Here is a 16,175-nt window from a genome sequence, read left to right on the forward strand (position 1 = left end):
TGCCCCGCACTTCCCCTTCCAAGTGTGTTGGACCCCTCCTCCCGTTGCCCCGCAGCAATGTCGCGCTAGGCAATCTCTTATCGGTCCCATTCCACACTGGAAATTTGGAAAACCAAATTTTTTCTGCTGCCCACGACTCCTCTTGCGACGGCCTCGACCTCGCAGCTCCCGCTTGCGGACTGCTTTTCCTTTCTTCCCTTCGCCTCTCCGTTTCCTTCTCTTGATACCCCTTTATTGATTTTCCACCGCGACCATGGATAAGCAGAGGCTGGCCGCGCTCCTGCAGGAGACCCAAGTCCGTAAGTGCCTACCCGTCTGCTCTCGTCTGGTTGTGCTCTCTGACGGTAGCTCTGCCTCCCAGCCGATACGCAAAACCTCAAGGCCGTCACTGCTGAGCTGCAAAAGAACTACTACGCAAACCCAGAGTCTCTCCTTCTCCTCATCGAGATTGTGGCGACCCATGAAGATGTCAATGTGAGGCAGCAGGCCGCGGTGCAGGCCGCGCGACTGGCGGTCAAGCACTGGGAGAGTATCCCCAAGGAGCAGAAGCCGGCCGTGCGCCAGCACCTCGTCCAGGCGACCATGAACGAGCAGACCTCTAGAGCTCGCCATGCCAATTCCCGCCTCGTCGCCGCTATCGCCTCGCTGGACCTCGAGGATGGCGAGTGGACCGACCTTCTCCCCGCACTCTTCAACCTCGCCAGCAGCAGTGAAGTGGGCCAGCGCGAGGTGGGGTCCTACATCATCTTCAGCTTGCTCGAGGAGAACCCGACCACATTTGCCGACCACATTGCCAAGCTCCTTGAGCTTTTCAGCCGCACGCTCCGCGACCCCCAGAGCGCTGATGTCCGCATCAACTCGATGATGTCGATCGGCGCCATGCTGCTGATGTTCGAACCCCTCGAGGACGAGGAGGCGGTCGCCGCCCTCCAAGCTCTGATCCCGTCCATGGTCGACGTCCTCAAGGACGCCGTTCAGGCTGGCGACGACGAGAAGACCGAGCAGGCGTTTGAGGTCTTCCAGCAGTTCCTGGCGTACGAGTCGGCCCTGCTTGGCAAATACCTCAAGGACCTTGTCCAGTTCATGATCGACCTGGCAGCGAACAAGCAGGCGGAGGACGACGTCCGGACGCAAGCGCTCGCCTTCCTGGCCCAGACGGTGCGCTATCGCCGCATGAAGATCCAGGGTATGAAGGATATGGGCCAGGAGCTGACCCAAAAGAGCTTGCTCATTCTCACCGAGATTGACGATGAGGAAGACGAGGATGAGATGGGACCGGCAAGATCGGCCCTGGCTCTACTCGACCAGCTGGCCAACGATCTTCCGCCGCGGCAGGTTATCGTTCCCCTGCTTGACGCCCTTCCCAAATTCGCCACATCTAGCGAGGCTGGTTATAGAAAGGCGGGCATTTTGGCCCTGGGCACTGTCGTCGAGGGCGCGCCGGATTTCATTGCCTCCCAAGTCAAGGCCATCATGCCCCTTGCCATCCAGTTGCTGAACGATCCCGATGTCGGCGTCCGACACACGGCGCTCATCGGCCTCGCCCGCCTAGCCGACGACATCGCCGAGGAACTTTCGGCATACAACGAGCCTATTATGGCTGCTCTGGTTAAGAACCTACAGGCTGCCATGGAGGCCACCTCAGACCAGAAACTGGCCAAGAAGAACATCGAGATCATCCGCTCTGTTTGCGGGGCACTTGATGCCATGTCCGACGGTCTTGATGCCGAGTTCATGAAGCGGTATGCTGGCGAACTGATCGGTAGCATCGGTGCCCTGGTGAGCCACAGCGATTTCAAGGTCAAGGTTGCTGCGTCTGGAGCGCTTGGAGCCATTGCCGAGTCCCTTGGTGAGGATTTCAAGCCTTACTTTGAGCAGACCGTGCACGCTCTAGGCGCATACCTTACCATCAAGGACTCGGAGGATGATCTTGCTCTGCGGAGCGGCGTTTGCGACTCGATGGGTCGCATTGCCGCTGCGGTTGGCGCCGAGACGTTCCAGCCCTACGTCGTGGACCTGATGCGGTCCAGCGAGGAGGCTCTCCAGCTTGACAATTCAAGGCTCAGGGAAAGCAGCTTCATCCTGTGGAGCTCACTCGCCAAGGTCTACGAGAAGGACTTTGCACCCTTCCTTCCCGGCGTCTTCAAAGGCCTCTTCGCGAGCCTAGAGCTTGAGGAAGAAGAGATCAAGCTTCAGTTGAGCGAGGAGGAGAAGGGAATTGTTGGCACTGACGATGAGATCATCACCGCTGGCAAGAGGCTGAAGATCAAGAGCACTGATGAGGAGGCGGACTTAATGGAGGACGATGAGGACGACGACGACTACGATGGCATGGGGGTCTCGACGGAAGCTCTCGAGAAGGAAGTGGCCATCGAGATTTTGGGCGATGTCATCACATACGCTTGCGGTACACAGGATATCGCCGAATACCTGGAGAGGGCCATTGAGAAGGTTTCCCCGCTCGCCGAGCACTCGTACGAGGGCTGTCGCAAGGCCGCCGTGGCCACGCTGTGGCGGTCGTATGCGCGTGTATGGCAGCTGATGGAACAGGAGACCGGCACGAGCTGGGAGCCAGGTCTTCCCCTCAAACAGACCCCCACGGTCACTCTAGTGAAGCTTGGTGAGATCGTGTCCAAGGCCACCCTCGCGCTGTGGCACGAAGAGGCCGATCGGTATGTTTTGCTCTTTTCCTTCACCTCATCTACCACTGCATGATGACCACCTTGCGTTATTACCCAGCTCACTCAGACGCATTTTGCGGGTGCTGAGAAAGCGTAATCATCAACCCCTGACTGTAGCCTTCTGTCTCCTCGTGCCGAGCAATTTGTTTTGGAGAATTGATGCTAATTGATGCAAGATCTGTGGTTACCGAGATCAACCGGAACGTTGCGGCCACTCTCAAGACTTGCGGTCCAGCTATTCTCGCTCAGGAGGATATGATGAAGGAAATCGTGACCGTCCTCACGACCATCATTACCAGGTCTCACCCTTGCCAGCAGGACCTGGGCGATGAAGATGAGGAGCAGGAGGTGGAGGGCTCATCCGAGTACGACTGGCTCGTCATCGACACGGCACTCGACGTCATCATCGGCCTCGCTGTCGCGCTTGGACCCGGCTTTGCTGAGCTCTGGAAGATCTTCGAGAAGCCCATCTTGAAGTTCGCGGCGTCTGAGTCCGAGAACATTGAGCGGTCGACGGGTGTTGGTGTCATTGCCGAGTGCGCCGCGAACATGGAGTCGGCTGTGACGCCGTACACGGAGAAGCTGCTTAAGTTACTCCTAAGACGCTTGTCTGACACGGACCTTGAGACCAAGAGCAACGCCGCGTACGCTACTGGGCAGCTCATCTACAACTCGACTGACAGCAACACGTACTTACCTCACTATAACACGATCCTCCAAAAGCTCGAGTCCATGTTGCATATTCATGAGTCCCGCGTCAAGGACAATGCTGCGGGCTGCCTCTCGCGCATGATTATCGCTCATCCGGACCGAGTCCCCATTGGTGAGGTCCTCCCGGCCCTAGTCGACCTCCTCCCGCTCAAGGACGACTACGAAGAGAACTCCCCGGTGTACGAGTGTCTTTTGAAGCTTTGTATGTTTCCCATCTTCCTATGCGTGTGCAGCGTGAACCTGACAGCCGGCAGACGAGCAAAGCGAGCCTACCATCCAGCAGCTGACACCGAAGCTGATCCCCGTCCTCGAGTCGGTGCTGAGCCCGCCGACCGAGCAGCTCGACGACGAGGCTCGAGAGACTGTCCGCAAGATCGTCTACCTTCTCTATAATGCCAAACAGGATCTTTTCAGCAGCCACCCCAACGTGCCGAAGTTGGCGGGTGTTGCTTGAGCAGGTGTTGCTTGTGCGGGTCATGGATCACGGTGATGGAGTGCATCGCGCAGTGAGATGTAGGCGGACTTTTGACGATGATTCAATTACGATGAGCGATGAGTTCGGACCTGACGACATAAAATATACAATGGGGCCTTAACTGGAGCATGGGTCATGTGGGTTTAAATTTCGTAGCCACGTTCGAAGATAGGGCTCAATGATAGGGATACAAAGAAGTATCGTTCTGATCTCAACCCTGTCGTAATTGTGTCGGTGGTGCCGGAGCGTTATTATCCCTTGACACCGTTGAGGCTAGGGCCAGTTCTCAAGACGCCGGAAAGCACAGTTCTCTGAGCACTTTTATCAGCATCACTCGCTTTTGGACCGTTGTCCAAAGACAACCCAATAGAGGCCAAGTATTTGCGGTTCCGATTTGGACAACCCCCCAGTTACGCGCCCATCCGAGAATGCCGCGAGGCAAACGTCTCCGCTTCTTCCGAGTCACCGCCAGTTACCACCTCGAGACCGAAGAGTCCGAGGTTGACCCTGGGGCAAGGGCCAAAAGGCGTACCAAGCCTCATGCGGGTCCAGATCAAGGAATCGCTACCACTTTTGATTGGAGAGCTTTGAATAGTCGTATTGGCAATGTCGCACGAACCCAGCCAACTCTGAGAGAGCATCATTTTGGGATGGGGGCGCACGGGCTACACATCTTCACTCCCTTGCAAATTAAACAAGGCACAATGAACAGCGAACCGCGTTTGTCAGCGTCCCGAGTACGCGGGTTGGGGCCAAAAGTAAGTCAACCGATCTGTTTGTACAAGGGAGATCATAGCGTATTACATCAAGACCTAAGTCGCACCGTATCTTAAGTTGTTCACGTTAAGATCTATCTGCTGGGGTTCCCAGACCATGTACTTTACCCCTGCCTGGCTACTGCAGAAACCCACTCTTTGGGTGCACCAGTACGTTAAATACCTAAGCAGTTTGATCATGGGTTAGATATAGGAGATAGTGAACGGTAAATTTAGCCCTCCGCCCAGAATACATTGTTTGACTGTGCTTCAGAATAGGACCATAACAGACTAGGACACTCACTTAGCTCCAACCCGCATTCCCACCAGTTGGAAATATTGCTGTTGGTTGCTCTCAAATGTATTCCATAATCAATTACGTCGCATTTGTCAGCATGTGAAGGATGCTTCCTTTCGAAGCTCCCCCGCATTTCTTTTCCCAACTTGCGGCGCTGCGGCGATCGTGTGTTAGGTAATTCCGCCCGTTTTCCCAATGCTGCTTCATAATCCAATTCAACCATATGAGTCATTGCAACAACGACCACGAAAGCGGAACATTTCTCGTAAGGTCAGAAATTTATCAAGACCCTATTCGGGATGCTGGTTGTAACATAACCGAAGGGTACTACTTATCACATGGACCTGTCTGTGCTTGCTACAACCACAACTCCATCGCTGCACATTGAACAGGATGTAAACTCTCAACCCTACCCATGTATACAGATAATAGACATTCTCAACCGAAGTACTACAGGTATAATCTAACAAACAACCAGCACTGCTTTGGAGACTTTCCTATTACCAGGCGTGGCACCCTTCGTCGCCATAGCAGCGTCATTTTCCTCCCCTATTACAAAAATGGCTTGAAGAGCCTGCCCATCCCTATCACCTGCGCGCTCGGGGTTGTCTGTCAAGGGTATCGCAGTGCTGCGGGATGAAGTCAGAACCCGATGTCGGGAAGTTGGACATGGAGCTCAACGGATGGCCGTTCAATCAGCAAAATCGGAGTGGAATGCATAATTTTGTGGCAGCGAGATCTATTAGTTTTCTCTTTGCCCCTGAACACCCTTGTCGAGCAAGGTAAGGAAAATCGATCCCCCAAACGATATACTTACAGTAGAAACCTTGAGTCTTAGCCTATGATCCGCGTGCCTCACTCTCTGTAGCCATTGTAGGCTTTTTTTTTTAACCAATCGCCGAGTTCATGCAGGCGCACCGTCAGATGCCGGGTCAAGCTGACGGCGTCATTATTAACACCCCCCAATTATTAAAGCGGTAGGTGGAGCTGTTGGAGCCAGCAAGAACGACGCGGTTGTTGAGGGCATGCTCGACCTTGAAGGACCTCGTCTTTCTTGGGTTCTTCTGTCCTCGACTCACAAAGCCGTTCTCCGAGCTGGAAAGTCCCTTTCGTGTTCATAATGCGCTTGAGAACCTCGATGTCCCGCGGCCACTCAGCGGCCACGTCCCCGGCTTTGCGACATGGGTTCTGAATGTCCCCCTCTTTCAAGAGCGTGACCCCTGGGATAAAGTGGAGTATTCGACCACTGTTGGCCACCGGCCAACCGCAAAAATCCGAGCCCGAACGTTTCAGGGTCTCCTCTTCACCCTGGATAAAGTGGCATCTACGATCACCGTCGGCCACCGCGAATATCCGAGGCCGATTGGCCCATAGGTGTTCCACGTTTGCTGAGGTGAAGGCGCAGGCCCTATACCTGCCAATGGGACCGTCGGCGCTAAACCGCCCCGAAACCGACTCCGAGCAGCCGATATCGCCGGTATTTTCTGAACGGCGAATGGCGAAAGTTGAGACTAACTGACGGGGTTAGGTTGCATTGTCATGGAGGAGCTGAGTCACCCTTTATATACACTGAAATATACGCTGCGAGATACGCTGAGAGGTCAAAGTATTTAATCACGTCATTCACCCACGACACGACGCCATTTCTCCACACTCTCATTGCCCAGAATTACTACTTGCCTACGATACATACTTTATACATCCTCATACGTTCTTGTCAATATGGCTAGCGCTACTACTACCCCTACGGAAAGTAACCCTGGCCGCCTTCTCCTCGTCAGCGTTCCACGCACTGCCTCCAACCTCCTCGTCAAGGTCCTGAACATCCAGCAACAGCCCAATGTCGCCTCCAACGACAAAGGCGGTTACTTCTTCCACTCGGCTTTCATGGTCGCCACCCGCGACGCACTTTTCCAGAAACCTATCGACCAGTGGACCGACGCCCAGAAAGCTGAGATCCGCGACGCCTACCAGCAATGCCTGGATCAATTAGAAGAAACCAGCGCACAGGCCCGGCGCGACAACAAGATGATGTTCACCAAGGAGCACGGATTCTGGCTCGTCAATCCGGCCACCATGTACACCCCGCCCACCGGCTCCGAGTCGCCGGTGTCCGTAAAGGCCGATGAAGCCTTGGTTAAGTTCTTCCGCCTCCGTCTCCCGGATACCGTGGGACCCACGGCAACTTTTTCAGGCAAAAACCACACCATGTTCTCGGACGAGTACTTGCGCTCGTGGCGACTCACCTTTATCATCCGGCACCCGGCGCTCGCGTGGCCGTCGCTGTACAGGGCCATGCTGAAGATCGTCAAGCTGGGGGTCGGGGTGCTGGCGGACGACGACGGGCTGAAGGGGGTCTCGGCGGCCAACATGACGCTGGTGTGGACGCGCCAGCTCTTCGACTGGTGCCTTGAGCAGCACGCGGCCGGCCTGGCCCAGCCGCCGCTGATCATCGACGCGTACGACGTTATCCACAACCCGGCCGCCGTTCTCCGCTTCTGCGAGGCGGTGGGGCTGGACAAGAGCGTTGTCCAGTTCGAGTGGGGTGGGGAGAACGCCCCGAAAGCGCTGGATGGCTGGAAGAACGGTGATATCCCCGTGGACCTGCAGGTGGCGCAGATCATGCTCTCCACGCTGGAAACGTCGAAGGGAGTCCTCAAGGATAAAACGCCCGCCAAGGTGGACATCAAAGCTGAGGCGGTGAAGTGGAGGGAAGAGTTTGGGGATGATGCGGCAGCGGATATTGAGAAGGCGGTTTGGGATGCGATGCCCGATTATGAATACCTGTGGGAAAGGAGGGTGCAGCCATGATTCTGCTTGGCTTGCTTCCGTCAAGTGTACGTGTACATCTCGAAACTGTCGTACATACCCTTGTTGTTCTGCACAGTCGACCGGGTGTTATGTTGGAAGTTTTTCTATACGTAATCTTTCCCGTATACATCACTCAGCCGCTTACCTCATACTTTACACAGCAGGGCTTATCAGTTGGACCCGATTTTACTTTGGCCGCCTTTTCCTATCTCGGTTTGTATCGCAACTCAACTCCTTCACATTTGTCTCTCAAAGGAATCATAGTTGCCGTAAGTTGGTGTACTCTTTGAGTGCTGGTGATCGTCAGTGCATCGGCGGTCTCATGTGGGGAATGTTAACCCGAGACTGCAAACGGTCCCCGATATAAGGGTAACCAGCATACTGGGGCGCCCCACCCGGTCCACGACCAACTGTGGAAGCCTTACCGTCGGCTCCCGTACTGCTCCAATTCTCAGAACAAGCCGATGTTAAATCTCTCAAGCTAGCTACCCAGCCAAAAAATTTCTCACCCCGGTGTTTGGATTTGGCAGTGAGTGTCAGTACACCGCAGAGGTGGTATAGTGGAGTTCCCAGGTCAGCAAACGTCTGGAGAATTCCGAGCATAGCGTTGAGGATGCCGTGCCGGTGCGTTATCGACTTCCTTGTATACCTCCTCGTGTATAATATCAGCCATGTTGTTCGGCGTCCGAGTTTGAGTACCGGTGTGCGACTCGGTCTTGCCTCTTACGAAGGCGCGGCCCATCATGGTGTGAAATCCCCTCTGTAAATCAGAGGATGCCTTGATCGATTACCCGCACAGCAGTCTTTTACACTCATACGAGAGTTCGTGCTCAGTGAAGATGAGTCTTCGTCGGGCTAGCATCCACAACCCCGGGATCCGTCCACGCCCTGGTAACCGACTTAGATACCCTGAGTACACTACAAGGACCAGGGGAGGTCGCCGTAAGGACATTCCCCTTTGCCCCGACGCAGGACTGAGGGATTTGGCCGGACAAAATTCAGGTTGCAACGACTAGAATGATAGTTTTAGCAACATCTGATTCATTCTTTAGAAAGATTGAACTCGATTCTGTCAGGATGTATCATTGGCATCGTGATAGCATGCGACCTCTCCGGACAGTTTCGCCCAACACGGCCAATGTATCCTGCGGTGGGCAGGAAACTATAGCCTGGAGCGACTCCTAGAAAGCCTGTGGCGATCCAAGGAGACTCACAATGCTACGGGAGTCCTGAGCACTGGCAAAGCTATCTCCTAGTGCTTGAGACGACTCGGAGTGTGTGTCTTTCGTGTCCAAACCGATTAAAGCTTGTGAAGGAACTGTCACTGTCGGTGATGAATGAAACATTGTCCGCAGATAACGAAACTTCGGGGCCGGGGAGTGAGGGGCGTATGGTCGCAATAAGTCGACGGAATGCACATCGTCTCTTCCCCCAAGACGCGTCCATCTTCCCCAATTTTGCAATTAGGCGATAATCCATAGAACCGTGATTCGGAAAGGGGGAATTCCTTTCCATATCCTCTCGCATATAGGGCACAGTTCTTCGTCGTCATCTTCCTCGTTCTGCCGTCGCAGGATATCGTTATCGTTGCGGAGCTTTGTTCTCTGTAGGTGCACTTCTCCTCTTCTTCCCGTTCTCTTCCATGCTCTTTTACTTCTGGCACTGCAGTGCCTTGCCGACATCTTCTACATCCTGAGATGCGGTGTCCAAGTTAGGTTACACTTGCCAGCATCAAGCTGCACGCGGATGTCGTTCCATTTCGCCGTAGACCGAACCACATCCACCGTTTCCTCAATCTCTGCGGATTCCCATCTTAGGATCCAACGTACTCGATCTTCCGAGACCGTCTTTGCATTCCCCTACTCCTACCATTTGTTTAGAGTTTGGGCTAGCGCTACCTTGCCCTCACGGATAGCGGTTTCTGGGAACGAGGAGGGGAACAACTCACTTTCCTAGCCATATTCTCGACTGCTGCTGTTTGGAAGACAACACATCTTATCAACCGTCTCATGATATCCCCTCATACCTTTGAGTTATGGTTGTACGACTGTGCTTTTCATCTAATAGAGCCCTTTTTCTGTACCGAAGAGACGGTTCTTCCTTTCAAATTTATGTACGGTATGTCGAGGTTTTGATGTCGCCGAATACCTCCTTCCCGTCGCTAACTCTTGCATAGCCGGTTCCGCTCCGAGCCATTTTATTAAATTGCCGCCGTGGCCAGGAAACGCTTATCCTCAGGCATTGTCGCACTGCCGCCATTACCATGCCGTGTGGCTTCACGGGCGGAGCTGGCCCAAACTAACCCAGCTCCCATTTAAGTCTCTGAGTTCCTCGGCGATATTCGCAACCAGTCCAAGAGACTTTTTGAAAAATATGGCAAAGATTTGTCTAACCAGAGTTTGAGGCGTATAATAGAGACTGGCCAGACAAATACGACCGTGGATTCAGTCTTCAGTAGGTTGCTAGCAATTGTTTCCAAGAACGTCGTCTTAAGGCAAGACGCAGTTACCGAACCAACGCAACTATGCTTTAGAAGAACAACATAACTAAGGAACTGACAATCTTGGACGGCGGCGAAGAGCGTAGGAGCAAGATATCGGTTGCTACGCTCCCATTGTTCACCCCACTTCAACCTGCCTCCTCGGCCGTTTCGGTCCCCTTATGCTAGACCCAGATGCTGGCGACTAGTGCAAACCGGTCGTCACTGCGGAGCCGTCAGGGGTGTACTACAACGACGAGTCGACCTCAGTTACCTACCTTCCACTGGTGCTTCGGAAAGATGTCCAGGAACTTTAGTTGAACAACGTCCGGCTTACTTGCTGGATACCTATGACTCGTTTGCAGTCTGGGGGTTCAGATAAACCCGATATCCAGCCCTGGCTTTAGACAAGATACTGGACTAATTATATTCAGGTTATATTTGTTGTGCCAGGTTGCTGTTCAGAATCCTACTTTGTATTACAAATAGCGGGCAATCACCTACGTTTTCTCTTCTCTGTACCTAAGTAGGTAGCTCTTCTAATACTAACGTCACTTCAAAGCAGAAGCATGTGGACCTCCTCTACAGAGATCCGAACCAGCTTCAATCACTTTACGTGGCCTCGATTTAAGTTCCTCAAAACCGATTCTATCACAGGCCGATGGGGCACCGCACATGTATCGCAACCGCCGACCATTGTGACAGTAGAGGTCACCGAAGGGAACGAAGCCCGTCTATCGGGTCCAGGTGGATTTCCAAAACAAGACCTAGTGCTAAGAAAACAGAAGCGCCAGGGACAACGCAGCCTAACGCGGACGTAGCCATTCGGTAGACAGGGAAACGACAGAGATCAGAGATCCTGCATAAAAGATTCCAGCACTTAGTAGAAAACCATTGACGTCCTATAATATATTATCATTCTTTCCACACCGCTTGCCCAAAAATAGGGTGTAAGTTCCATAATATAGTATTACTGCCTTGGAAGAGCTCTTCTAACTCAAGGCAATGCCGACAGGTGGGATTTCGGATCATCCTAACCATTTAACCTCGCCGCTCGCTGCTTCTCATCGTCTCTCTGCTTTCAGTGCTCAAATTCCTCAACCACACCATGCAGCTACTGCCCGCAATCGACCCGCATATCCACGACTGCGAATACCCGTCACACTCTATAGATCCTCATTGGATCTACTTGTCTCCGTACATGGTGTAATACTGAGACATTACCCCGCACGCCTCACTGGCCTCCTTGATGGATATCAAGTCCCCCAACGGGGCTTCCTTTCGGCGGACAACTGGCGGTTAGCCTCCCAATGGGGGCATTCTATTATATCCACGTGTGTCACCGGTATTGGGAGAACTGCGGTTCATGGGACTTTCTCTTCGCTCCTGTCTTGGAGTATCACCCGAATTGGTACAAAAATAACGGCATTAACTGGGAGGTGGAGGGAAGGGGTTTGGAAACGGTAATTGCAAGTATCGCACCGGGTGAGCTGCGGGGATGGTTGGGAAATGTTGGCGGGCTGAACGCATAGGCTGAAGTTGTGCGGCAGCGGCAGCGTTTGCTTAGGACTTTAGTGTCAAGGAACGATCGTAGCTTGATATGTGATGTAGAGTCCGTTTGTCTCCCTGCCTACCTAGGTAGCTGAACAACTGCGGTTAGAACGGGTGTTGATGGCCTAAGTTAAACGAACTGAACGGTAACTCGGTATCACACCAAATAATCTAAGGTAATTACCTATGGTAGGTACTTAGATTTTGTCCCAGCGGCCCTCCTCTCGGGTCTTGCCGCTCAATACCGTCCTACATCTGGATTATCAGTTTGTTCTCGACAGACGCAGCTAGAAAAGTGAGCCAATGTTCTAGACCATAGAACTAGCGCATGTCGGGTCACTGACTCTGCAGACTGCAGTAAAGGATTAGAGTGGCCGGCTGCATGGTGAACATCAACCCAGTGATAATGATGCTACAACGATACTATTTATCTCTCAAGCGCGGTTGAATTTGGAGCTGCAACACTTTGGCTAAACGCATCGTCGCATCTATAATTGTCTCAAGGACTCCATTTCCATATGTATCTAAGAGCAGTAGGAAAGGAAAAAAAAAAAAAAAAGGGGGGGGGGGGGGGGGGGGGGGGGGCCTCTCAATGTGCCTTGACCCGTCCGTCATGCCCTGTCTACAGTAGTAAGGTAACTAGGCATTACGGCAATGTTTTCCAGAATGGCATACCAGCGCTACAGGAAATAATACAGGTTGATGCCACTAGTATAATAGGAAACGGGGAACACCTTTCTCCTGTTATCTAGGATTATCTCTAACAAAGCGTCAATCTTCACCACACGCCGAGTAATACTGAGCGTAATGGCCAAAACTCTGCGTAGCGCGGTTAGATGCGTGTCATTGCATATCATATAGAGATCGGGATCGGTAGCAACGAAAACCGGTAGCTGAATTCTGGCATGATCGTCGATCAGTGAGTGGATGGAGAGCCATGGCGGCGTCTCGAGCGCTAGCGACCCATATCGTTGTGCAACCAATTCTCCTGCATGTTTTCCGAAAACAATCACTGATCGACAGCCAATATGTCCTCTCGATGCGGATGTGAGACGCGCCCATCGATTCCCTATAGTAGCTTCGCTAATGCATGTAGCTTTGTCCCGCGGCGGGTTGAGGCCTGACCAGGAGTACAGTTAAGTCATGTAACACGGCGAACTTCTGATCGAACTTGCTAGATTCACCGCTAACCAATCATTTATTTCGTGCTCTTTCCGACTATTACGCAGAAGACGGTATTCAAGTGCGCGGGGTCCCATTGTTCAGCTCTCCTCTAGCCGTCGCGAACTTCCTCTTCAGTAAGTGTACTTCACAACTGGTCCGAGAATCCCGGTTGTATGCAGCTGTGCTGTTCTCCCCTCTCACTAAAACTCTTTTCCCGAGACATTGCATTATCGTGAATTGAGTCTAGGCCTCGTTTTTGGCTGCTGGCATGAGCGCAACACCGCGGCAAGCTAGGGGAGTTGGTCGGCGTCAAGGTGTTCGAATGGACCGGAACGGGAGGAGGTGTGGCACAACTGTCAGACGCAAGCTCGAGTTGTGGCGGTATTGCGTTTCGGACTGTTCGGGTGATGCTCACTCAGGGTAATGGGGAATCTCCCGGTTGGGCAGCGTATGGACTTACACTGTCGGGCACCTCCCTTTCCTTATGGCTATGGCAACGTTGTCGGAAGGGGTGAAGGTGCTGGACACCAGCCGTCTATAAGAGTCGTCCCCCATCCCCCTGAGTTGAGATATTTTCTTCAACAGACAGAAAACGAGCAGCATCCAAGACATCTAGACACTCAACACTTACAAGCCTCGGAGCCTAAAGAGCGCCAAATCTCTAGTCAGTTCCGGTCTTTACGTTGCTCATCATAGATCCGAAATGTTCACTAACCAGCCCAGTCAACATGTCTTACACCATCAAGATCCGCATTGACAACGACAGCGGTGAGGAGTTTGAGCTCGTCGAGCAGACGTGCTGGTGGGGCCACAATACGATCTGGAAGCACACCGAGAGCGGCCACACTCTCTCGATGGCGGCAAGCGGCACGTCGGGCATGCTGCGCTTCCGCAACGAGCAAGGCGCCTACTTTGTCGTCGCCGTTGGCGTGCACAACTACAAGCGTTGGTGCGATGTTGCGGCCGTGGACGACAACAAGCCGCTCACGGAGCTACACAAGAAGTACTACGACGACAAGGACGCCGAGAACAAGAAGCTGTGGGCGCAGCAGAGCGGTGCCGTCGCCACCTTGGCCGATGGCAAGGTCGTCGAACTCGAGTTTTACCAGCACGAGGGCCATGCCCTGCTTGCCAAGCTGAGGTATGCTTGAGGAGATGCGAGAGAGTGAGAGAAAGGAGAGAGAGAGAGAACGGATGGGCCGAGCTCTTGTCCTAAGTTGTGAGATTCGGATTTCTTACCTACCTTGAGTATTTTAGTAATAGTCGCTCCTTTCGAGAACAGTCCAGAATCGGGAATAGCTTGAACCTCGTGCGCATCGCGGCTTTTCTTGCCTCTCTACCAAGGACAGAAAAATGTGACATGAGAAGCCAACCGGAAAATCACATTATCTTTGCTGTTACCTCCCTTCACCAGGATGAGGAAATAATTATGCCGGACCAAAAATAAACATCCACCGAACCGAGCTCAGGATCTGGAGGAGAGGCCTTTGGACGAGCTGGGAATCGAACCCAGTACCTTTCGCATACAAGTATGCATGCTAAGCGAACGCTCTACCAGATGAGCTACACGCCCGTCTTAAGCTTCTATTGTTGGGATATGGCTCGGGGAGCTGCTGTATTGAAGCTGTGATTGTGGTTTAGGGGTGTGCCCTGAGGTGGATCTGGTGGGGTCTGCCGGATTGACATTTGGTACCGTAAATTACACGTAATTATTTTATTATTATTGATTATTAATATGATATGTAAGAATCGGCGATTGCCGCGGCGGTTCGTCGCATAAGTCCGCTTGTTAAAGCCGTTGCGCTCCGAGTCGGGGGGGAATCATTGATGAACGCCTTGAAAGTGTCGATTTCGCCGCTGCTGTGCGACCTGTACTCCATAGGATATCAAAAATGTCATATGCAAGAATCGGCGTGGTGACGGGCGCAAACAAGGGCATTGGGTATGCCACTGGTAAGTACCTCACCTTCACAACCTCACTCAGCGGGTTCCAATTGGACAATACTAAAAAAAATCCGTAACTGCACAGTCCGCCAGCTAGCACTCCAATATCCCAAATCTCCCTTGAACACCGGCCCGTTGCTGATCTACCTTGGCGCGCGCGACGCCTCGCGGGGCCGAGACGCCGTCACTCAGCTCACCACCGAGGACCCCGCCCTCCGGCTAGCCAAGGCGCTCCGAGCCGACGGCGGACCCACCGACATCAAGTTCCACCAGATCGACATCTCCGACTCGCCCAGCATCCAGAGCTTTGCCGACTTCCTCCGGAGGGAGCACCCGGATGGCATCGACTTCGTCATCAATAACGCCGGCATCGCCATGGACGGCTTCAACCCGCACGTCGTCCAGACCACGCTCCGGTGCAACTACCACGGCACGCTCGAGTGCACGCGCGCCTTCATTCCCCTGCTGAGGCCTTCGGGCGGCCGCATCGTGAACGTCGGGTCCGTGGTGGGGCGGCTGAACAAGTACTCGCCGTCGATCCGGGAGCGCTTCTTGCGCGCGCAGTCGGTGGACGACATCACAGCGCTGATGGACGACTTCACGGCGGCGGTGGAGCGGGGCACGGAGAAGGAGGAAGGGTGGCCGAGCGCGGCGTACGCGGTGAGCAAGGCGGGCACCATCGGGATGACGCTGCAGATCGCGGCCGAGCTGAAGCGCGCCGGGGGAAAGGACGGAGTCCTGGTGAATGTCTGCTGCCCCGGCTGGGTTGTGACAGACCTGACCAAGGGGAAGGGGCATAAGAACCCTGACCAAGGCGCGCAGACGCCGGTGATGTTGGCGATTGGGGAGATTGGCGGGAAGAGCGGAGGGTTCTGGGAGGAAGGGAGGGAGGTTTCGTGGCTTGCTTGAGTGTAGCTAAGGTTCGGTGTAACTAAATACCATCAATCACCGGGACCAAGTTAGGCATAGGTCGTAGACCTCCAATGCTGAGTACTCGCCATAACTTGTTGGCGGGCTGGCAAAGCGGACTCTGACTCCTTGCAGCAAACCCAACAGGCGATTCCGTGGACCTTATAGGATCAACAGACTTGATATTGATTACATAGAAACTTGACACTCTATCCCTACATAATCCAATTACCTTAGTCCACTAGTGATAGCATTGACTTGCCAGAGCGCAGCAACACCTGCCCTTGCATTGTGCCAGCCAGGCGACGTTTCGTGCCCAGGCTTCCAACTTCCGAAACTTGGAGGGGTGAAGGAAATCTCAGATAGTAGGTTTCCTCGAGTGTGTACGCCCCAAATA

At 53.4% G+C, this 16,175-nt stretch overlaps 4 protein-coding genes and 1 non-coding gene across 5 annotated transcripts; 4 read left to right on the forward strand and 1 right to left on the reverse strand.

The window, feature by feature from the left end:
* Positions 1–253: 253 nt before the first annotated feature.
* Positions 254–3,846, forward strand: MFIFM68171_05600 (uncharacterized protein; the record flags this gene model as incomplete). The annotated part of the gene is made up of 4 exons (XM_071061020.1): positions 254–299; positions 362–2,672; positions 2,858–3,594; positions 3,647–3,846. The coding sequence occupies 4 exons, from the start codon at positions 254–256 to the stop codon at positions 3,844–3,846; spliced, it is 3,294 nt and encodes a 1,097-aa protein (XP_070917121.1).
* A 2,796-nt stretch (positions 3,847–6,642) lies between these two features.
* MFIFM68171_05601 (uncharacterized protein) lies at positions 6,643–7,731 on the forward strand (the record flags this gene model as incomplete). Its single annotated transcript, XM_071061021.1, has 1 exon — positions 6,643–7,731. The coding sequence occupies one exon, from the start codon at positions 6,643–6,645 to the stop codon at positions 7,729–7,731; it is 1,089 nt and encodes a 362-aa protein (XP_070917122.1).
* Positions 7,732–13,653: 5,922 nt separating this feature from the next.
* Positions 13,654–14,076, forward strand: MFIFM68171_05602 (uncharacterized protein; the record flags this gene model as incomplete). Its single annotated transcript, XM_071061022.1, has 1 exon — positions 13,654–14,076. The coding sequence occupies one exon, from the start codon at positions 13,654–13,656 to the stop codon at positions 14,074–14,076; it is 423 nt and encodes a 140-aa protein (XP_070917123.1).
* Positions 14,077–14,413: 337 nt separating this feature from the next.
* Positions 14,414–14,498, reverse strand: MFIFM68171_t98. The gene is given in 2 exon segments: positions 14,414–14,449; positions 14,462–14,498. It is a non-coding gene; the product is annotated as a tRNA-Ala (tRNA).
* Positions 14,499–14,817: 319 nt separating this feature from the next.
* On the forward strand, positions 14,818–15,778 carry MFIFM68171_05603 (uncharacterized protein; the record flags this gene model as incomplete). Its single annotated transcript, XM_071061023.1, has 2 exons — positions 14,818–14,878; positions 14,955–15,778. The coding sequence occupies 2 exons, from the start codon at positions 14,818–14,820 to the stop codon at positions 15,776–15,778; spliced, it is 885 nt and encodes a 294-aa protein (XP_070917124.1).
* Positions 15,779–16,175: the final 397 nt, after the last annotated feature.

This window comes from Madurella fahalii (genome assembly GCF_045866475.1).
Source record: "Madurella fahalii IFM 68171 DNA, scaffold_3, whole genome shotgun sequence".
Lineage (NCBI taxonomy): Eukaryota > Fungi > Ascomycota > Sordariomycetes > Sordariales > Madurella > Madurella fahalii.